Source organism: Ranitomeya variabilis, chromosome 3 (genome assembly GCF_051348905.1).
Source record: "Ranitomeya variabilis isolate aRanVar5 chromosome 3, aRanVar5.hap1, whole genome shotgun sequence".
Classification (NCBI taxonomy): domain Eukaryota; kingdom Metazoa; phylum Chordata; class Amphibia; order Anura; family Dendrobatidae; genus Ranitomeya; species Ranitomeya variabilis.
The window spans coordinates 526,779,842-526,804,185 of NC_135234.1; the positions used below are offsets into that span (position 1 = coordinate 526,779,842).

Consider the following 24,344-nt stretch of genomic DNA (forward strand, 5'->3'; position numbering starts at 1 on the left):
GTCAGCACCGTGGACCAGCCCCTACAACACACAATTCTAATTCATTCTGAAGCATGCAGAAATCTGTCATAAGCAACAAGACAATCAATTAAAATCCCACAGCTGAGAAATGACTACTTACAGCATTTGATAAAATGGTAGTGAGACATCCTTGAATCTTGCCCGTTAGCCTTGGTACAGTTGTCTGCATTCTGTGCTGCTAAAACTCTTGTGTATAGACGTGCATTATTTAGACTCCTCCGTCAGGTATCCGATTCACCCCTCAATGCATTATTAATTTAGAACAGCTTATATTCCAAGGTACAGAAGAGGCTTTCTATTCATTTTCACCTGTCTGCTGAAGTCACCGTAGACCTTTACGTGTGTCTTCAACCATAGACACTGCACGTGCCGGTGTAGTATATCTCCTATGCCTGGCTATTAATCCTACATCATTGGGAAGAGAGGAGTATGACTGGTGTGCAGGCTCATTCCTTCAGATTAGAGGTGTGATGCTGCTGCTTCTGGTTCTGCAGCACTGCGGCGCTCACAATCTTGTCTCTTAATAGCTTTCCATAGTGTTCAGAGAGCAAGCAAAGTAAGATTGCTTGCCTAATTGTATGAAGTTGCAGGAAAAAGGGTGTTACGTGGCACTAGGAAATGCTGCCTTCAGTCGAACATGACTAGATTCCCTAACTGTTCTTAATATAGATTATTCTTAGGCACCAGCAGTTGTTGTGCGGCACAGGCTGGGGGAACAGCTGCTAAAATAATCTCTATTCAGCATTTTGAATTTTTATCCATTTGTCAAAATAAAGGTTCAAAGCGAAATGGAATTTCATAGACCTAACAATAGGATGAACAATGGAATCCAAGGAATGTTTATACATAAGCAGTAGTGTCCCTGAGATATTGTAAATGAAGTGAACTGTATATAATCAGGTAGTTTGTCTTAAAAAGTACAGTACGTATACTTGTGAACTTTTAAGAAGGGCAGTCAGGGTGAATGAAAGCAAACATACACAAAGCAGCATTTTTTTAGGCTTTATGCTCTGCCCATCTTCATAAGACACCGGCACAACATACAAATGGTACATATGATATTCCCAAAATTAATAGACCACATCCCTAAACACATAAAGAACCCAGACCATAGTCCTTAAATACATATGAAACGCAGACCAGACCCCTAAACAAATACCAGGTAGAGGTTAAACATAGGCTGCAAAAATAATGGTCTGAAAGAGTTAAGCTACAAGCATGACTCCAATACTATGTCAATGATTAGCACTAGACTTCTGCACCATACAGACAGCTACGTACATGTGTCATTTACTACATGTATGAGCAATAACACCATAGAAAGCAGTAATGGAATATAACGGACAGAAGCTGCAGTACATAAAACTGGCACATAGCAGAGGGATGCCTCCTGTGGCTCTCCAGGAATTGTAGTCTACGGCATTCCCTGGCAGCAGCTAGAACTGTATAGACGAAATAGCACAGCTGACATAGCAAGACTTATGTAAGTGATTGAGAATGGAGTCAACCACCCACTAACAAGAATTAAAGGGTTTGCACCAGGTTATTCCTCTACATTCAGATGGGGCTCTTTAATATTCCATTGTCTAGATTGATAGGGGTCTCAGAGATCAAACCTCCAGCGAGCAATAAGGCTATCCCCTATCCAGTGACAGGGGATAACTGAATAAATTGGTGCAACCCCTTTAAGAAGTGATGCCACAAGAACCCCACTCTTAGGCTTTGAAATATAGCGGACTGCCTCAGTTAATCTTGGTCACCATGTGGAGATACCACCAAGTTTCTGAACTTATTTTATCCCTTGTCAAAGCTCCTATTTTGCCCATGTACGTATGTTATGCCTGTTGCACTTTGCCAGTATTGTATTAATGCTTGGAAGTATTATGGCCTATTAGCCTGGTTTGTACATGTAAGTGATGCAATAAGTCTGCTCATACATGTGCGATTCACTACCTGAGGGATGTGAGTAAATGGTAGTGTCAGACCTAGTGCAGTCTTCAGAGATAAGCCATGAGTTAAGAAATTCCTTATGTAGGGTGTCATTGGGTAACGGCTTAAAAGACTGAGGTGCCTCTGACAGAAGAGTGCACTTTATACTCTGTCTTTTAAAATAATGTGCACAAAGTAGTCAGTGACATGTCTTGGTCAGAGGGCATTCCCAACAGCATAAAAGAAGATGGTTTCCCACCAGTGATTAGCAGATATCTACAGGTAGTGCAGGCAGGAAGGTGAGGTGAAGCTGTATAGCGGTGGTGAAGTGCCAGCACCATAGCTAACTAGTAGGTAGAGATAAGTAGCACTCACTATTAAGATGCTCCTCCCCTAGGCTTATGGGCAATTTACATTTAACAACTGTCAATCGACTATACATATGTTGATTGGTGATTGTTTATTGGCTGACCGGAATTTTAAGTGCACAGAATGATCGTTAATACACAGGATGGGATGATGTGCTGCGAATAACAATGATTTCAATACCAGCATGAATGGTCCAATTACCCTATGAATGAGCATTTTGGTAATTTGCTGCGTGATTGCTGGCATGTTTACACAAGCCAATTATAGGTGAAGGATCATTATAATGCATTCTTATTCCTCATTATCAGCAAGTCTAAATGGACTATTAGTGTGGGCCACAGTGAAGCAGATACAGAAGTTTAAGCCTGAGATGCAGTCCATTTAGATTGTCCCAGATGAAGGCGACCAGGCCACCTGCATGAGAGCACCGTCTTCAGAAGAGGGTGAGATAGGAGTGATGACCAAGAGAGTGTTTAAGTGGCTTCTATATTGCATAGAAAGTTACACAGATACTGTGTGAAAGTGAAGGAGGTACAGCTGAAGAGATTGCCAGCAGACTGCTGCAAACGTCATTAATTTGTCACGTGTCAGCAAACTGTCATATGTGTCAGTACAGTGATGCATGTGTCAGTAAAGCATTGCAAATGTCAGCCTATAGTTGAAGATAACAATTATAAACCTTTGTTTATAATCAAACAGAAACTATCATGCGTGTTGCTTTATGTAACACTCAGTAACTATCAAGTTTGTTGCCTCCCTGTGACTAAAGTTGTTGACCTATTATCTGTGCCTGCCTTCATACCTTCAGAGATCTCTGTTTTCAGAACCACTCTACCATCAAGGGCAACTCTTCCTATATATTAATGAAATAGACACGGCATCACCTACATGTCCACCGCTTATATTCTTGTACATTACACTGAATCTGGTGATGGGTGCAGACAGAAGAATTATAGGTACCTCAGCCAGAGCTTGGAAGAAGAGTAAGATCCTCTGTGTCACCTAAGACAAAACCAACTCCAAGATGTCTTGGGAAAGATGGTAAGTATGACAACATGTATCTATCGGTCATAGTGATGCTTGTTTCTGATTCTTCAGCATTGAACTTGTTTACTTTTTTATGTATACGTTAAATACGTTATGTAGAACGACATACACCGAAGTGAAAATTATACATACAGTACAAATAGCCATAGCGTCACCTAATGTATATATTTATATTTATTTATATTATTCCTGTGAGATGAGATTAGCTGCTTTCATATGTTTCTATCTCCATATTTGCGAATTGACTGATTTATCTTAAAAAGTGATTATTTACAGTAAAAAAGATTGTAATATACAGAAATTTAGTCCATGTTGCAGGTTGTTCTCGTTTAAATATAATATAATTTTGGAATCATCTATCCAGCCGTTTCTGATTTATCTGCTGACAAATGGTGGGTGACAAGCACTAATATCCCTTGGAGAGGTTGTTATGTGAAGCTAATTAGGCTGCCCCTATTGTGCTGCCTGTGAAACTGTCAGCCTTTGCTGCAATTCTGATATTCTGTGCATGTATCAGGTGGATCAGGATAAACAACGTGACAGATAGTTTTGGCTTTAACATTTTTATCACTAAGTAACAATAAACACATTCAAGGCGCGACAAAAATGGATATCTAAACTATCAAGATTCGATGTTATTGGTAATCAGCACCACTCTTTTAGGGAAAAGAGTAAAATAATGTAATTGGGTCATGTATTGACTGAAATTTTTGTTTTCTTTCATCAATTAATAGCATAATGCTAGAGTCTTTCTATTACAGTTTTCAATTACTCTTAACAGTTAAATTGCAGACATGGGGTAAAATGTCAAGCGACAGGTATTCTCCACTGAACTCACGCCACCATTTCCAAAATGTATTATGGTGCAGAACAAGATGGTAATGGAGGCTGGAATGGAGGTCTAGCCTCATCAACACTTATTGCCACTTCTGTCTTGGAAGCAATGATAACCACTCATTAGTCTGGAGACCATGTGTCTGATGCAATGAGGAAGCCTTCACGAGAGAATATCACAAAGGTTCTACTCCCAGGATTATGGTATGTGCTAACATAAAGCACAGTAGCCAGACCCATCTTAGTTACACTAACCAACTCAGAGTTGATTTGGTCGGGGAAAATAAATTTCTCCAATTTGTCCCAGGAACCATTTTTCAAAACAACAATGCCAGGCTGCATGCAGCTCATCTCTGGACTCCTCACTCATCGAGCACATCAGGGATGATACTGATCAGCTATTGCAAAGAAAGATGCCAGCAATGGATCTTGATGATTTACGTGATCATGTGCATTCAGCATGGTGGAACATTCCACAGACAACAATCGATAGCATGCAACTGTGTATAAATTATTATTTCTTATTATACATTTCTATAGCGCCATTTATTCCATGGCGCTTTACATGTGAAAAATATGTGTATTTCTGTTTATGGTGCTCAGATATAAAGAATGCTTGTTAGATATATACATGTATATAGTGGAAACATAAGCAGGAGAGTAGAATGATATGCAGCCCTGAAGCAGCTTTTATGCCATCATACTCATCATATGCCATCATAACAGCAGGGCTATTACAGTGGCTATAGTTTCCACAAATAACGACTGCTGCAAACTTTTAACAGGAGCACTGTATGTGTTCACTTAGCAGCTCTAAAAAGGGCTACCATGAACAGGCTTGGCACTAGCTACTCTGTTTTCCAGATGCCAGGTGTTGCCTTGGCCTTCAACCTTTAACTCCTAGCCTAAACAGGAATCTGGACTTAACAAGGACTCCTAGGCTGGGACCACATAGTTGCCACTCAGTGGTTCGATAAGGCAAGTAGAATAGTCCGGTAGCTGAGTAAGAACAAGGACGTCAGTAGAGGGACAAAATTACAAGGCAGAAGAGTAGGCAGGAAATGAGCCACGGTCAAAAATCAGGAATGTCTACAGGGAATCAAAGCAGGATGCTGAGAAATTCTCCAGAAGCAAGTAAAATTATAACTGGCAGGGGCCTGCAGGCTTTAGGGAGTTTAAATAACCTACAGCCCTACCCAAGCCACTCAGAAGACAGCAAACACAGAAAAATTAACTTCTGATCTCCCAGTATGGACAGAACTACAAGGACTTAAGAAAGCGGAACAAGAGTAGTCATCTCGCTTTGTCTGCAGCAATAGCTCACTGCCACCCATAAACAAAAGCAAAGACAGGAAGGGCAGGCATCGACACAAATGTCGCAAAAGTGACTTAAACCCTTTCATGACCTTAGACATAAGTTTACATCATGGTCGGATAGGGGTTCTTGACCTATGACATCAACTTACATCATGGTGATTGTATAGGTACAGAAGTAATAGCATAAGTAATAGTCAAGACCCGGCTGTCACTGCCAGGACACTGGACAGGGAGGGGGCTCCCTGGACCTTTTAATTGATGCTCCCATGACGGTATCGCAAGAGCCTGATTGTTGCCATGGCAAACCGAGGTCATAATGACAACTTCTGGGTCTGACAGCTATGGGAAACCTGTTAGACCATGCCCCTGAGCATTGTTTAAGTGTCTTCTGTCAGTGATGCATAGACAGGTAAAATGCATTGCAATGATGCCACACTGCAATGCATTATACCAGGGATCAAAGTAATTATAGTTAAGGTCCCATAGAGGGAATAATTAAAAATTAAACAAAATGTTCAAAAAAATTGTAAAAATATTAAAAAAAAAATCACAAAATAAAAAATAAAAAAATGAAAAATTATACCAATAAATACATACAGTAGGGAAAATAACTATTTGATACACTGCCAATTTTGGAAGTTTTCCCAGTATATGATTTTTAAATAATTACATTGCATTTTATTGCGTGAAATAAGTATTTGATCACCTACAAATCTAAGAATTATGGCTATCACAGAACTGTTAGTTTTCTCCTACTCTGAACTCATTACTAGAGATGGGCGAACCCGAACAGTAAAGATCAGCGTCTGTACCGAACACCTACTGTTTAGGCACGGACACCAAACACGGACTTCACCAGGAAGTCCATGTTACTGTTTGGGTTCGGCTGCCTGAACATCGTGTGTTTGTCATGCTATCATGTGTATGTCGGCTCAGCAAACACCGCTTCTGATCAGCGGTGAAATCATTATCGCCGGTCAGAGAGTTGCAGTTTCCATGCTGTCAAATGACAGTGTAATCCCATAGCTATGATCGAAGATATAAAGTTTACCTCTGGTCATGGGGGTCGGCTGATGGGACTACAGCTCCCATCAGCCAATGCCTGATGCAGCTAATAACAGTGAGAGCAGGAGCGACTGATGGGAGTATTCACCAGCCGGCGCCTGCGCTGTAAATAATTTTAAAAAACAGCTTGGGATCCCCTGTATTTTTGATAACCAGCCAGGCAGAACTCACAGCTGGGGGCTACAACCCTCAGCTGTCAGCGTTAGCAAAGTTATCAAGAAGAGAGTGGTCCCCACACCATACTATACATTATTTAAATAATTAAAAAGTACCCCCCATTTTTGACAACCAGCCAAGCTAAAGCAGACAGCTGGGGGCTGGTATTCTCAGGCTGGTAAGGGGCCATGGATATTGGCCCCTCGCCTGAAAATAGCAGTCCGCAGCCACCGAAAAAAGGCACATCTATTGCCCAGCTCTTCCCACTTGCACTGTAGCGGTGGCAAGCTGGGTTCATATTTGTGGGGTTGATGTCACCTTTGTATTGTCAGGTGACATCAAGCCCATGAATTACTAATGGAGAGGAGTCTATAAGACACCTATCCATTACTGATCATATAGTTGCATGGTAAATAAAGACACAGCCAGAATAAAGCCTATTATTTGTAATAAAACAAAACACATTTTTTATTTTTTTTTAAGATTCTGTCTCTCACAGTTGAAGTGTACCTGCAATAACAATTACAGACCTCTCCATTTTTTGTAGTGGGAAAACTTACAAAATCGACAGTGTATTGAACACTTATTTTTTCCACTGTATATTTATGTAAAAATAAAAATAAACAAAGAAAAGTACACATATTTGGAATCTACCCATCGAGAATGACCCCACCTATAAAACTGTAACATTAGTTAACCCCTTCAGGGAACACCGTAACAAAAAAAACGAGGCAAGAAACTATGCTTTTTCATCATACTGCCGAACAAAAAGTGACATAGAACTCAATAAAAAAGTCAAACATAAATAAAAATGGCTTCACTGAAAACTTCATCTTATCCCGCAATAAACAAACCTACATAGAGCTCCTTTATCAGAGAAATAAAAAAGTTATAGCTATCAGAAAATAGCAATGCGAAAACAATTAATTTTCCTAAAATACATTTTAATGTGTTAAAGCAACAGAACATAAAAAAATTATCTAAATTATTAAAACCCATTCCGTCTGCCCATTAGACTGTGGATAAAATGCAGAAGAAATGCAGACGGGTGCAAAATGCCTTCAAAACTAGGAAACAAACTGTACCCCCTGGTCAGAAACAATATTGGTCGGGATTAGTGATGAGCGAATATACTCGTTACTCGAGATTTCTCAAGCACGCTCGGGTGTCCTCCTAGTATTTTTAGTGCTCAAAGATTTAGTTTTTCTTGCTGCAGCTGAATGATTTACATCTGTTAGTCAGCATAAGTACATGTGGGGATTCCCTAGAAACCAGGCAACCCCCACATGTACTTATGCTGGCTAACAGATGTAAATCATTCAGCTGCGGCAAGAAAAACTAAATCTCTAACACTAGGACTACTGGACTTGTGACCCCGCCTAGAACTACTGAAAGGAGTCATTTTGACTCCTTGCTTGTTTTCGTTTATTTTTAGAGTTTAATTTGTGGTTATTTATTAATAATTATATTTTTTGTAATGTATTATTATTGTGAGATCCAACAGTAATGCTTTTGATTGTTTTTTTTCTGCTTTTCTTATTTTTCTACAGAAAATAACAATAATTATAATAGACGTTTTTCAAACATTTTTTTTTATTCAAGTGCACACATATAAACAACAACTGAAGAACAAAAAGCAGAGAAAATGTAGGTGGAGGAGCATAAAAATGAAAATATGGCGCAGAATTCACCTTCTAAACATTTGGTGTTTCGCATTTTAGGCATTGCCTTTGATTTATGGCAGTACATTGCCCACACAAAGACTTACCACAAGTCTTACAATTGCCGACAGATCTATTTTTCTTGCACTTTTCTTTGATCTGGCAAAATTTTGTTTGAACCATCACTTCTGAACATGTAGAAACTTGGGACGTGGAACCCTTTTCCCTATCTGTGACATAAGGACCACTCAACTCTCTCACAAGCGTTTGCAAAAATGCCTTGCGTGACATTTTCTGGTGGGTAATCTCCTTGAATATTATACATGCATTTATACCCGCAAAGTCTAAGGCATTTTCAAATGCATGAACAGGCCATCTCCTTGTGGATGTTCGTGTGGTATATTTTTGTGCCATCTGATCCACTACATCTACTCCATATTTTGTTTCATTGTAAAACTTTACCGTTTCTGGAGGTTTTTTAGCGGAATCAGACGCAACAACAACATCTGGATGGACGGAACTCAAAATGACAACATTTTTGTTGGGCTTTCCTTGATATACTGTAAGTGTAAAATTGTCTTAATTTCTAAACACTTTAGTGTTGTACAATTCCTCTTTCATGGATTTTATTTCTTTAGGCACTTCTCGCCTTATCTTATTCAGTGTTCCCACGATGGTTGTTCCTTTGCTTTTTAGCTGTTTAGCTAATTTTACTGAAGTAAAATAATTATCGGTTGTAACATTGCGACCTTTTTTCAAAAACGGGTCCAATAACTTCATTACCACATGGTCAGCTAAACGGTCCTCAGCACGGCGTGTGTCATCTTTGCCTAGACAAGGGAAGCCATTTGCCAGATATTTGCTCTCCTTATCAACAGCTAGCCAATATTTGTGGCCATATTTATCTGGTTTGGAAGGCATGTACTGCGTGAATGGACACCTAGTTTTGCTTGGGAAAAGTTGCTCATCCACCGTTATGTATGGGCCAGGTTTGTAACACGCAATACAATTTGCAATAAACCTGTCCCACACAGTAGAAAATAGAGCAAACTTGTCCGTTTGCAGTCTCTCCGATCGAGTAGATTTCTCATCAAATCTGAGAAACCTCATAATTTCAACAAAGCGGTCCCTAGACATTGTCGCTTTGCAAAACGGTATTCCCCAGTCATTACACCAAATACTGCTAATCGAGTGACGGTTCGTGCCAGATATTCCACGAGCATAGAATATCGCAATGAATGCTTCTAGCTCCTCATCAGATAGAGTAAGGCTGGTTTCACACTTGCGTTTTTGTCTGCATGCGTTTTTAAAAAAAAACGCATGTGTGAAAAACGCATGTAAACGCGGTAAAACGCATGCGTTTTTTAGACGCATGCGTTTTTATAGAAAAACACAAGAAAACACAAGAAAACACAAGAAAAAACAAGAAAACCCTAACCCTACCCCTACCCCTAACCCTAACCCTAAACGTGACTGAAATACGTGGCACTGAAATACGTGCAACTGAAATACGTGGTACTTAAATACGTGGCACTCAAATACGTGGCACTTAAATACGTGGCACGTGGCACTTAAATACGTGGCACGTGGCATACGTGGCACTGAAATATGTGGCACGTGGCACTTAAATATGTGGCACGTAAATATGTGGCACGTGGCACTTTAATACGTGGCACGTGGCACTTAAATACGTGGCACGTGGCATACGTGGCACTGAAATACGTGGCACGTGGCACTTTAATACGTGGCACGTGGCACTTAAATATGTGGCACGTGGCACTTTAAGTGCCACGTGGCACATATTTAAGTGCCACGTGCCACGTATTAAAGTGCCACGTGCCACGTATTAAAGTGCCACGTGCCACGTATTAAAGTGCCACGTGCCACGTATTTCAGTGCCACGTATGCCACGTGCCACGTATTTAAGTGCCACGTGCCACGTATTAAAGTGCCACGTGCCACATATTTACGTGCCACGTATTTAAGTGCCACGTGCCACATATTTCAGTGCCACGTATGCCACGTGCCACGTATTTAAGTGCCACGTGCCACGTATTAAAGTGCCACGTGCCACATATTTAAGTTTACATAGACAGCAATGCATTTTTTTGCCGCGAAAAAACGCATGCGTTTTTTCGCGGCAAAAAAACGCGCAAGAAAATACTGCAGGTAGCATTTTTGAAAATGAACGCATGCAGACAAAAAACGCATGCGTTTGAAAACGCGACCAAACGCATGTGCAAAAAAACGCATGCGTTTTCAATGTTAAATATAGGAGAAAAAAACGCATGCGTTTTTTGTGCAAAAAACGCTGCAGACAAAAACGCAAGTGTGAAACCAGCCTTAACTGTTATTGTTCCTGCATGCTTCTGCAAGCGTACAGTTCTTTATATGTGTCAATATATATGAATCAAAAAATAAACGCCATGCGCTCAAAGGACTATCGATAATGATATTTCTTCTGGCGTATCCTGTAGGGCCAGGTGCTTCTCGAAGAATATTTTGGCTGTCACGCCTACCAGGCAAGTGTTGTCCAATTTCAACAGGTTTCCATTGAATACCATCCGCTGAAACTAGTATTCCTTCGATTCGCCTTCTCTGGTGTTTGTTGTTGCATTATCTTCGCCGCCATCGTTATCTGTTGTTCTTTCATTTCTGGGACGTTTTGCTGATTTTTTCTGTCTACGACCAGGAGGATGGTCACGAGGCAACATAACTGCATGAGCCCGATCCCCAGTTGATGTGCTTGGAATATCTGGAAAAAAGTTGATGAATATTTAGAATTTTTGTTTTGTAAGGGTCCGTGCACACTGGCTGGATTAGCGGCGGAATATCCGACCGGATATTCTCACCACAATCCGGCCCGTACCTGCCCGCTCAGGTACAGAGCGGAGTTTCATACCTGAAGCTCCGCTCCGAACCCCGGGCTGGGGCCGCTGTCTGGGACGGAGCCGTGCTCGCGCGTAAGCAAGCGCTGCTCTGTCCCTGACAGCGGCTCCAGCCCGGGGTTCGGAGCGGAGCTTCAGGCATGAGCGGGCAGGTACGGCCTGTATTGCGGCAAAAATTTCCAGATGGCTATTCAGCCAGAATTCTGCTAGTGTGCACAGGCCCTAACTCAGTGTGTGGAAGAACAAATAAATACACATAACTACTTACCTTCTGGATTTGTTCCTTCTGAGTCTTCAGATTCACTTGATATGTTCTGAGGAATGAAATCTTCATCACTGTCAGAATCAAATACATGTTCCTGCAATTCGGATTCCGATTCATCCTCCGGTATGGATTGCAAAGTAGCCAGAATATCCTGAGGCTTTATCAAACGTCTTCTCTCCATATTCCTCACAAATTCCATAATTCTATATAGTTCCCTGCTGAAAAATAGAAATGAAATGAAAACTAAAAGAAATAATAACTGTTCTGCCACCTTCAAAAGTAGGTGGGCTGAATCAGTTGACAGACAGCTAAACTATTTCATAACAATTCATACCTGTATGAGTCTTCAGAGCTCGTATGTCTGCGTCTGTTCTCTTTGTCTCTTCAGCTGAACTGAAAGTAAAGTTACTATCCAGAATACTGTCTCCTGCTAGGACCTTAGAAAAACACCACCCTTCATTAGCATAAGATAAGAGCCTAGAGTAAACAAGCTATTTTGTTCAGCATTACACAGTAATACAAGCAGGTAAAACACAAGGAAAATGTGAAAAGTTGACATGTAAATTGAACTACATCTATATGAACATCAGGGTAAATAAGACAGAGTGAAAAAATTATGCACAAAACTTTATAGCAACATTTAGTGACAAAAGGACCTCAAAATATAGTAGGGAGTCAAAATGACTCCCTTCAGTAGTTCTTGGTAAATTTTGAAAAAAACGCGCAAATTTTTTACCAAAATTATTTATTCTCACAAAATCTTTTTTCACATCATATTTGAGGAAAAGTCACCGAGTTTCAAGCCGGAATTCTGAAAAATGTAGTCACAGAAGAGAAATAAAAAACGAAAGGAGTCAAAATGACTCCATCAGTAGTTCTAGTGCTAAATCTAGAGGACACTCGAGCGTGCTCGAGAAATCTCGAGTAACGAGTATATTCGCTCACCACCAGTCAGGATCCCATGTAAGGACTTGGCTTTCGGTAAAGCTGGTAATGCAATAAAATGAGATATCTTACTGAATCTATCCACAACCACAAAAATTACCGTACTCCCCGCCAACATGGGAAGATCCGTGATAAAATCGACCGACAAGTGAGTCCAAGGTCTACTGGGAATCTCCAATGGTTGGAGAGCCCTCGACGGACGAGTATGAGAGGACTTAGAACGCACACAGACACTGCAGGTGGCTACATACTCCCAGACATCCTGATGAACCCCTGGCCTCCAAAAACACAAAGTAAGAACATCAGTGGTGGCTTTATTACCAGGATGTCTGTCCAAGACCAAATCGTGATTAACAGAAAGATTGACAGGAACAAACAGTTTACCTAATGGACAGAGAGCAGGGGCGTCCCACTGAGCATCAACAACTTCTCTTTCAAGATCGGAGCATAAAGATGCTATAACCACCCATTTTAAATAATAGGTACCGGTTCACAATTATTTCCTTACTGTTTTCATTCCATGGCCTATATGTGGCAAAAATTTAAACCTGGTAAAGAACAATGTCCATCTTGCCTGTCCAGGCATTAGATGTTTCGCGATTCCAAATCTACAAGATTCTTATTTTCCCTGATCACCATAACTGGATGAACTGCTCCCTCCAAAAAATGACGCCACTCTTCAAAAGCCCACTTGATTTCCAAGAGTTTCTTATTGCCAATGTCAGAATTTTTCTCTGCAAACGACAGTTTTTTCAAAAAATATGCACATGGACGCCATTTACCAAGAGACGCACCCTGCAACAACACAGCCCCCACTCCCAGCTCAGACACGTTAATCTCGATGATAAAAGGCTGAGAGACATCAGGCTGTATGAGGATCGGTGCAGATGAAAAACACCTCTTTAAAGTATTGAATGCCTTCTTGGCCGGACTGGACCACTTGGAAAAATCAGTCCCCTTCCTAGTCATATCCGTCAGAGGTTTGGCTACTACCGAAAAGTTTTTGATGAACTTATGGTAGTGGTTGATGAAACCTAAAAACCTTTGTAACGCCTTCAAATCCTCTGGATGATCCCAATCCAATACCGCCTGGACTTTCGCCGGATCCATGCGAAAACCAGTGAATGGCAACACATATCCTAGGAAAGAGATCTCCTCAACCAAGAACATTTCTACGGTTTGACAAATAATTTATTGTCTCTGAGTATATGTAAGACCTCCTTGACATGTACCTGGTCAGGTGAATAAATTAATGTCATCCAGATAGATAACCACAAATATGCCTACCAGCTGACCAAAGATGTCATTAACAAAGTGCTGGAAAACAGCAGGTGCGTTCGTCAACCCAAAAGGCATCACCAGGTTTTCATAGTGTCTCTCAGGCATATTGAATGCTGTTTTCCACTCAACCCCCTCTTTTTATGCAAATGAGATTATACGCTCCCCTGAGGTCCAGTTCTGAAAACCATTTTGCTCCTACAATCTGAATAAAGAGGTCCAGGATGAGAGGGAGCGGATATAGATCCTGGATCGTGATCATATTGAGCTCACGGAAATCTAGGAATGGGCGTAACCCCTTCATCTTTTTTCTTTACAAAAAAAATCCCATGGCAATAGGTAATAAAGATGGTCTGGTATGACCCTTTGTCAAACTTTCCACGATATAGTACTTCATAGCTTGCCTTTCTGGACCAGAGACATTATACAGACTGCTCTTAGGCAGCTTGGCACAAAGAAAAAGATTAATGGCACAGTCATTAGGACGACTTGAGTAAAATACCCTTGTCTCAAAGGGTCAGAGTCTACGGCGATTATGGGTATGGGTCTGGACATAGTATATGGATTGAGGCCTTGGATCTGAACGAACCTAGCATCGATTTAGTTAAACCCTGCTCCACTGTCCAGAAGTGCAGACACATCTACCTTAATTTCACCAAGGTGAATTTCAGCTGGCAAAAAAAAAAGTGTCCTACCCACGGAGGTGATAAGTACACCCGAATTACTAACCTTTACGCAACCTGGGCCTCTTAGTTTTCCAGTGGCTGTTTTACTGTGAGGTCGGGAAGGACATGTGCCCACGAAATGGCCCTTTTTACCACGATTGAAACATGCTCTCCCTTTTTGATGACAAACAGACAGTTTTCCAGAGTGAGTTGCTGAACTCACATACATGGGTTCCTCAAATGACTCAGATCAGATCTCCCTTTGACCAGGACCTCCAACATACAGGGGTGTCTCCCTATGTCTCTGGTGAAGACGGCGATCAACCCAGATCACCAGAGACATGGCTGCCTCAAGCGAGACGGGAGTCTCGTACAGGGCTAAAACATCCTTCAGAGTAAAGCATCCTTACTGTAAGCACTTCACAGAACTGGCTACTGAGTGCGAGTTCATTCCACTTAGGGTACTGTCACACTCTGCAACTTTCCAACGATCACGACCAGCGATACGACCTGGCCGTGATCATTGGAAAGTCGTTGTGTGGTCGCTGGAGAGCTGTCACACAGACAGCTCTCCAGTGACCAACGATGCCGAAGTCCCCGGGTAACCAGGGTAAACATCGGGTTACTAAGCGCAGGGCCGCGCTTAGTAACCCGATGTTTACCCTGGTTACCATTGTAAATGTAAAAAAAAAAAACACATACTCACATTCCGGTGCCTGTCACGTCCCCGGGCGTCTGCTTCCCTGCACTCCTCCTGCATCCTGTGTAAGCGCGGCCGTAAAGCAGAGCGGTGATGTCACCGCTGTGCTCTGATGTACGGCCGGCCGGCGCTGACACAGGATGCAGGAGGAGTGCAGGGAAGCGGACGCCGGGGACGTGACAGGCACCGGAATGTAAGTATGTAGTGTTTTTTTTTTTTTACATTTACAATGGTAACCAGGGTAAACATTGGGTTACTAAGCACGGCCCTGCACTTAGTAACCTGATATTTACCCTGGTTACCAGTGAAGACATCGCTGCATCGGCGTCACACACGCCGATGCAGCGATGTCAGCGGGTGATCCAGCGACGAAATAAAGTTTCAAATGATCTGCTACGACGTACGATTCTCAGCGGGGTCCCTGATCGCAGTAGCGTGTCAGACACAGCGAGATCGTAACGATATCGCTGGAACGTCACGGATCGTGCCGTCGTAGCGACCAAAGTGCCACTGTGAGACAGTACCCTTAGTGTCCTCGGCCCACCTCCAAAACTCAGAGCAATACTCCTCCACCAGTTGCTCTCCTTGCTGAAGTTGGCGCAGTGTGGACTCAGCCAAGGAAATGTGGTCGGGGTTATCGTGTATAAGGCCCAGCATCAGAAAAAAATCCTCTACCGTCTGAAGCGAATGGGAGTCAGATGGGAGAGAAAATGCCCATGCTTGGGAGTCCCCCTGAAGGAGTGAAACTATTACCCCCACACGTTGCTCCTCTGTACCTGCGGAAACAGGACATAGCCTAAAGTACAGATTACAGGCCTCTTTGAAACCACCAGACTTGTCATGCTCCTCAGAGAGCCTGTCAGGCAAAGCGATCTTGGGCTCTACCATGGTTTGCCTGGGAGATGTGATTCCTACACCAGATGTATAAGGATGCTGCAAAACAATCGTGAGTAGATCTGCCACCTCCAGACTGAGCTGCTGCAGTTGCCCTGTCAGAGCAGTAATAGGATCCATAATGGATAAAAAAATAAAGGTTACTGTCAGAGTTAATGTCACAACACAGCTGTTGGGTGACCCGGGACCAGGGGCTCCTTCCCTATCCTTAACACTAGGGGGCGCCCTAGCTCACCCTATTCCCTGGGATACTTCTGAAGGTGAAGATACCAGAGCCTCCACCCTTGCCTTATCTCTAGAAACAGCCATACATCTCTTCTCTTCCCCCACCCAGGGAAGAGGGGCACTGCCATGCACCGCAGTACACCAACCTGACAAACAAGGGTGACTGAAAATACTACCAGGTATACAAATGTTCACTCATATATAACAGAGGAATGCACCAGGGAGTGGAGGACAGGGAAAAACCAAAGTAAGAGGAGGGAAAGGGAATTGTCACACATACAAATGCACGCAACAGTCACAGATAAGTCCTTTAAACTGCTTCCCATATAACCACCAAAACACCTCTGCTCTAAGCCATGCAGCTCTGATGGTGTGTTTCAATCAGGACCCAGATTATAAAGGGAATAGGAGTGGTTAACCAAGCTCAGCTGAGAGCTCAGACTCCCAGAACTCCCAACATGGCCGATTTACCCCTGTTCTGCCAAAATAAGATCGCTATAAGGCTCTGCTCACTTTTATTCTGCTCTCTACACTGAGCGCTTACACAGGGGTTCCCATGTAAATCTATCAAATACATGAGTCTGACTGAACCTCCAGTGGAAGATTCCCTATAATGACACAGATTTAGCCAGGAGACAAATAGCTCTCCGTCCCTCCCTAGTTTCGCCATGTGGCTAAGCAGTACTGTACAGCCACATATGGGGTATTGCAGAAATTGTGTGACAAATTTTGCTGCCATTTTTACCCCTTTCACCATGTGAAAATGTAAAATATTGTGAAAAAACTAATGTTTGTGGTAAATATGCCATTATTTTTCTACACAACCCAGTAGTATAAAATTCTGTGACACATTCCAAACCGACGAGAAATTTCATTTTACAGGAAAAAAATTAAGAAACATTTTTTCCTATATAATGCAACATTTAAAATGGATTTTTTAAAAATTACAATTTAAGTAAACCTAAATTCAAAAATAGGGCATTTCAGTTTAGTTTTTAACAGAAGCAAGAACTCCTAAAAAATAGGGACTTTGATACACCCTGTATTATACATAAAGGAGGGCCTCATACATATTGTGTTCAAATTGTCTTGTATTGGTACTCCTAGACTCATAAAGGTTATGCACTTTTGAGAGTTATATACCAAGGAAATCTACTCTAGACCATGGATTAGTCTACATGTGAGCAATGTAATACCGATAAGGGTATGTGCACATGTTGAGCAACATTTTTGCACCATTTCTGCATCTCTTGGCAGAAAAAAACGAAGCTGCAAAAATGCGTTTTTGGTGTTTTTGTGCCCTGCATTTTTGGTTGATTTGAGTGAAGTCAATAGTGAAAAAATGCAGGGCAAAAACACATAGAGAATTGACATGCTGACGATTATTTTCTGCACCAAATCTGCAAGTCAAAAATACTTGACATGTGCATGACACTTTAGGTTTCTCATTCACTTTGCTAGCATCAACCTTTGCTTTAGGTTTTGTCACAAATCAGTGTAAAAAAAGTGACAAAAACGCATCAAATCTGCAACGGGTGCACACAGCCTAAAATTTTCAACACTTTTTTTGAGGTTTATATAGCAACTGAATCTACCCAAGAATATGTTAAAGTCTATGGATGAGCTATATAATACCGATACATTTTTTAACAAGTTCCTTGAGAGTTATATATCAACAAAATGTACTCCAGACCACCGAATAGTCTATGGGTGAGCAATATAATACTGATTTTTAACAAGTTTTTTGAGACTTATTTAGCAATGAAATCTACCCTAAAATATGAAAAAGTCTATGGATGAGCAATATATCATAACAATTTTTTAACACATTTTTGAGGCTTGTGTACCACTGAAATCTACCCAAGAATAAGCAGAGGTCTATGAATGAGCAATATAATACTGATACATTTTTGAACAAGTTATATAGAAATGAACTGTACCAAGAAGATGTAATACCCTATGTTAGGGGTCGAGTTCCCACCTCTGCACAGGAGGAATCTCAGGCCATCTCCGCTGCAGTCTCCCATTCTTCTCCTGCCGCAGTGGAGCCTGCCCAGCGGAGATGTCGGTCCCAGCATCTCGCTCAGGTTGACTCTGTACAAAGAGTTACTGCTGCTTTTCCTGCTTCTGCCATTGAAGCCAGTGTTGGACAGCGGCGAGCAGACGCTTCTAGGACTAAGTCCTGCTTTTCTTGTTCTGAGCATGCCCAGAGTAAGATCTCTCAGTGGAGATCGAGGGTCACATGTTCAGATACTGCAGTCAAATCTATTGGTCCTTTTAGGAAGGTCCTGTAGGTGCGCAGGCTCTGTAGCAGCCTCTCATTGGTCCTTCTAGGAAGGTCCTGTACATGCTGCAACTATTTAAGGCTCGCATGGCCGCACGGTCTTTCTAAGTTATGTGCTTTGCGCCAGTGTGGTCATGTGAGTTTGTGTTCAGGGACCCGGCTGAAATAAGCCCCTAGAATGCTGGCACCTCCGGCGAGGAGATTGTGTTTGTATGTATTCAGGGACCTGGCTGAAATAAGCCCCTAGAATGCTGGCACCTCCGGTGAGGAGTTTTGTGTGCATGCATGACCACTGACTGCTCTCATTTGGGTAGTTAGCCTGTGCATCTGTGAAGTCTAACAGGGCACAGAGCTTTGCTTTCATGGCTACTCTGTGAAACTAACAGAGCTAGTTCATACCGCCATACAGTGCCACCGTTTGCTAGCAGCAGGTTCTCCTGCATGGTGGACCCCAGGCTGCGAGTGCATCTATTTCAATAAAACATTTATATTTACTCGGTACGTTCCGCTAGCCCTAACAGTATACTAGCGCCAGGGTCTGGCTAGTAAATGGCGGACGATCAGCGTCTACAGTGGTACATCCAGCAGCTGGAGGGTAGGTTGGCGGCTCTAGAGCCTACAACCACAGCTGTGGACATCACTGCTGTCGCTGTTCAGGCTGCAAGTGTAGCTGCAGCCAGTTTGTCCGCTGCCACCCCTGCTCCGACTATATCCCGTCTCCCGCTTCCAGACAAGTTTGCTGGTGATAGTAAGCTATGTCAGGGATTTGTGAGCCAGTGCTCCATACACCTCGAGCTCCTGGCTGCACGTTTTCCTACGGAACGGGCAAGAGTGGGATTCATTATATCTCTTTTGTCAGGCAGGGCGTTGGAGTGGGCAACGCCGCTTTGGGAGCATGATGATCATGTGGTACAGAGTGCTCCTCTCTTCTTGGACGCTCTGAGGAAGGTCTTTTTGGGACCACGTGTCACCCACGATACCGCGCTCCAATTGTTGGCAATTACTCAGGGTTCGTCCATGGTCAGCCAGTTTGCCATCCAATTCCAGACTCTAGCCTCTGAGCTAGAATGGCCAGATAAAGTCCTTATTCCGGTGTTCTGGAAAGGACTGGCAGATCATGTAAAGGACGCCTTAGCCACCAGGGAGATTCCCGCCACACTGGAGGAGCTCATTTCCATTTCTACCCGCATCGATCTCCGTTTTAATGAGCGGAGGTTGGAGCGGACCCAGTGTAGGCAGAGGTTTCGGCTGGCTCCCACCTTTGCCAAACCTCTAGAATCTCCTGTTCTGGCGTCCGACTCCCATGAGGCCATGGAGGTTTCTCGAGCGGGACCTAGGTCTCAGACCGCTCGAGTACCGGTGGTGTGTAAAAATTGCCAACAACTGGGACATTACGCTAATCAATGTCCATGGCGCTCGGGGAAATGATTGCGTCTAGTGACCATAGGAGGGGGTTCACTAGACTCAGTGGCATTTTCCTCCAAGTTGTCCTTTAAAGGGACAATCCTCTTAGGCTCATCCACTCATACAGTTGAGCTTTGTGTGGATTCAGGAGCAGAGGGAAATTTCATGTCCTCTGCTTTTGCTTTGCGCCACACAATACCTCTGGTAATGCTTGCTAAACCAGTAACTGTTAGAGTGGTGAATGGGTCAACACTTCCATTACAAATCACACATCAGACTGTCCCTTTCATGTTAGCCATGTCCCCATCCCACCAGGAGATTATTTCCCTTCTTGTCCTTCCCGAGGGAATGGATGAGATTCTGTTGGGGATACCCTGGCTCCGTTTCCACTCCCCACATATTGAGTGGACCTCTGGGAGGATATTGGGTTGGAGTGAAGCTTGTAAGGGCAGATGTGTGAAAGAGTGCGTTCAGGTTTCCACCACTGAGATACCCGCAGATCTCTTTTCTCTTCCCAAATGCTATTGGTCCTATGCAGACGTCTTCTCCAAAAAGGCAGCGGAGACCCTTCCGCCTCACCATCCCTATGACTGTCCTATAGATCTCTTGCCTGGAGCAGAACCTCCTCGGGGACGTGTCTATCCCCTCTCTCTCCCGGAAACGGAGGCTATGTCCCAATACATCCAGGAGAATTTGGCAAGAGGGTTCATTAGGAAGTCAGTGTCACCAGCAGGGACGGGGTTCTTCTTCGTGCAGAAGAAGAATGGAGAGGTACGTCCTTGCATAGATTACAGGAGTCTTAACGCCATCACCGTTAAGAATAAGTACCCGCTGCCCCTGATTTCTGAGCTTTTTGATAGGCTTCGGGGAGCAAGGGTATTTACCAAATTAGATCTGTGGGGTGCTTATAACCTGATTCGCATCCGTGAGGGGGACGAATGGAAGATGGTGTTTAATACCAGGGATGGGCACTATGAGTATCTGGTGATGCCCTTTGGGCTCTGTAATGCCCCAGCCATTTTCCAAGACTTTGTCAACGATATCTTCCGGGATATGCTCTCCACCTCGGTCGTAGTCTATCTGGATGATATTCTCATCTTCTCTCCAGATATTGACTCCCACCGGAGAGATGTTGGCAGAGTCTTCGACCTAAGGGCAAATTCTCTTTATGCAAAGTTGGAGAAGTGTATGTTTGAGCAGGAGTCTTTACCTTTCCTGGGCTATATCATCTCAGCCCAGGGATTGGCTATGGATCCTGCCAAACTACAGGCTGTGATGGACTGGCAAGAACCCCATTCTCTTAAAGCGGTGCAGCTCTTCATGGGGTTCATTAATTATTATCGCCAGTTCATTCCCCACTTCTAAACTTTGGTAGCTCTCTTGGTAGCCTTCACCAAGAAGGGAGCAAATCCCAAATTGTTGTCTGAAGAGGTCTCCAGGGCCTTTTCTTCTAGTAAGTCTCATTTTGCTAGCGCTCCCATCCTACATCGTCCCGATGTTGATAAGCCGTTCATAATGGAGGTGGATGCCTCTTCCGTTGGTGCAGGAGCAGTCCTTTTCCAAAAGGATGCTCAAGGTCGGAAGCATCCATGCTTCTTTTTCTCCAAGACCTTCACACCAGCGGAGAGGAATTATTCCATCAGGGACAGGGAGTTGCTGGCGATGAAGTTGGCTTTCTCGGAGTGGAGACATCTCTTGGAGGGGGCTCATTTTCCCTTTCGAGTCTTCACAGACAACAAAAACTTGTTATATTTGCAAACAGCCCAGCCGCTAAATTCTCGCCAGGCCAGATGGTCCTTGTTCTTCTCCCGGTTCCACTTCACCCTCCATTATCTCGCTGGGGAGAAGAACATTCGTGCTGATGCCCTCTCTCGCTCTGTTGTGTCATCTGAGGAGGAGGAAGGAGAGCCTCGGCTTATTGTCCCTTCAGAGAGCCTGAGAACCGTAGCTCCGGTTTCGCTAGAGTCTGTGCCTCCGGGCAAGACTTTTGTGCCCATTAATTTGCAACCGGAGGTTCTCTCTTGGGCTCATTCGTCCAGGGTGGGTGGACACTTTGGGAGAAAGAGGACATCTGAGCTGCTGGCGAGGATGTACTGGTGGCCACATATGGTCCGAGATGTCAGAGATTATATTCAGGCATGTGTCTCCTGCGCCAAAAATAAGTCTTCTCGACAATGGCCAGCTGGGTTACTCTATCCCTTGCCGGTGGCAGACAGGCCCTGGGAGATGGTCTGGATGGACTTTGTAGTGGGTTTGCCCAAGTCTCGCGGCTGTACCATCATTTGGGTCATCATCGATCATTTCTCGAAAATGGTGCATTTGGTGCCGCTACCACGGTTACCTTCTGCATGGGCCTTGGCAGCGTTGTTCATAAAACACATCTTCTGCCTACACGGTATGCCGGACAAAATTGTCAGTGACCGGGGTCCCAAGTTTGCATCTCAGTTCTGGAGAGAGCTTTGTCGTATTCTCAGCATTGAGTTAAATCTCTCCTCCACATATCATCCCGAGGCGAATGGGTTGGTAGAGAGGGCCAACCAGACCTTGGTCACATATTTGCGACATTTTGTCTCAGTCAGGCAGGATGTCTGGGCATCCTTGCTATCATGGGTGGAGTTTGCACTGAACAATGCTGTAGCTGACTCCACTGGACAAACCCTATTCCTCCTCAACTATGGTCAGCATCCGCGGGTACCTGTGCCTATGCCCGTGTCTTCCGCCGACTCCAGGGTGGCAGACTGGGCTGTGGAGGCACGAGATATTTGGGACTGCACTCAGGATGCCATTCGGGCTTCCAAGGACAGATTGAGGTCCTCCGCCGATGCACATCGGCGCCCCGCTCTGACCTTTGCTCCTGGCGACTTGGTGTGGCTCTCTGCCCATAACATCAGGCTGCGAGTTGAGTCCACTAAGTTTGCACCTTGCTACTTGGGTCCTTTCAAGGTCTTCGAGCAGGTTAACCCTGTGGTCTATCGTTTAGCCCTTCCGCCATGCCTGGGTATCACCGACGCCTTTCATGTGTCCCTCTTGAAACCCGTATACATGTCCTGGTTTTCCGAGTCATCTGTTGGGACATCGGGTTTGTCTACGGACGATTACGAGGTGAATGCTATTTTGGGGTGCAAGGTGGTACGTGGCAAAAATTTTTATTTGGTGGACTGGAAGGGATATGGCCCTGAGGACAGGTCCTGGGAGCCTGCTGAGCACATTTGGGCTCTGCAGCTCATTGCTGCCTTCGAGCGTAGCGAGGTCCAAGGAGGGGGGTAATGTTAGGGGTCGAGTTCCCGCCTCTGAACAGGGGGAATCTCGGGCCATCTCCGCTGCAGTCTCACATTCTTCTCCTGCCACAGTGGAGCCTGCTCAGCAGAGACGTCGGTCCCATCGTCTAGCTCAGGTTAACTCTGTACAAAGAGTTACTGCTGCTTTTCCTGCTTCTGCCATTGAAGCCAGTGTTGGGCAGCGGCGAGCAGACGCTTCTAGGACTAAGTCCTGCTTTTCTCGTTCTGAGCATGCCCAGAGTAAGATCTCTCAGTGGAGATCGAAGGTCACATGTTCAGATACTGCAGTCAAATCTATTGGTCCTTCTAGGAATGTCCTGTAGGTGCGCAGGCTCTGTAGCAGCCTCTCATTGGTCCTTCTAGGAAGGTCCTGTATGTGCTGCAACTATTTAAGGCTCGCATGGCATGACCCGGCTGAAATAAGCCCCTAGAATGCTGGCACCTCCAGCGAGGAGATTGTGTTTGTATGTATTCAGGGACCTGGCTGAAATAAGCCCCTAGAATGCTGGCACCTCCGGTGAGGAGTTTTGTGTGCATGCATGACCACTGACTGCTCTCATTTGGGTAGTTAGCCTACGCCTCTGTGAAGTCTAACAGGGCACAGAGCTTTGCTTTCATGGCTACTCTGTGAAACTAACAGAGCTAGTTCATACTGCTATATAGTGCCGCCGTTTGCTAGCAGCAGGTTCTCCTGCACAGTGGACCCCGGGCTGCGAACGCATCTATTTCAATAAAACATTTATATTTACTCGGTGCGTTCCGCTAGCCCTAACACCCTATGAATGAGCAATATAATACAGAAAAATGTTGAATACATTTTTTGAGGGTTACATACAAATGAAATGCCCTAATCAGCTTCCGCCTCGACTACTGCAACATCCTCCTTTGTGGCCTTCCTTCTAAAACTCTTGCACCCCTCCAGTCCGTCCTTAATTCTGCTGCCTGACTAATTAATCTCTCTCCTCGCTACACTCCTGCTTCCCCTCTTTGCAAATCTCTTCACTGGCTCCCAATTTCCCAGCGTATCCAGTTTAAACTACTAACACTGACCTACAAAGCCATCCATAACCGTTCTCCTTCGTATATTTCCAAACTAATCTCTCAATATCTTCCCTCAGG

At 43.9% G+C, this 24,344-nt stretch overlaps 1 protein-coding gene across 3 annotated transcripts in view; it reads right to left on the bottom strand.

Moving 5' to 3' along the window:
- The window catches only part of MYO16 (myosin XVI), a 685,244-nt gene that overhangs the window by 530,058 nt on the left and 130,842 nt on the right, over nt 1-24,344 (bottom strand). The window contains exon 1 of one of the 3 annotated variants that reach the window (XM_077297018.1): nt 122-253. The exons of the other annotated variants lie outside the window; for them this stretch is intronic. Within the exon in view, the coding sequence (XP_077153133.1) occupies nt 122-149 (28 nt within the window). The 5' untranslated portion in view covers nt 150-253. Of the gene's footprint in view, nt 1-121; nt 254-24,344 lie in introns of those variants that run through there. 3 annotated transcript variants of the gene reach the window in all.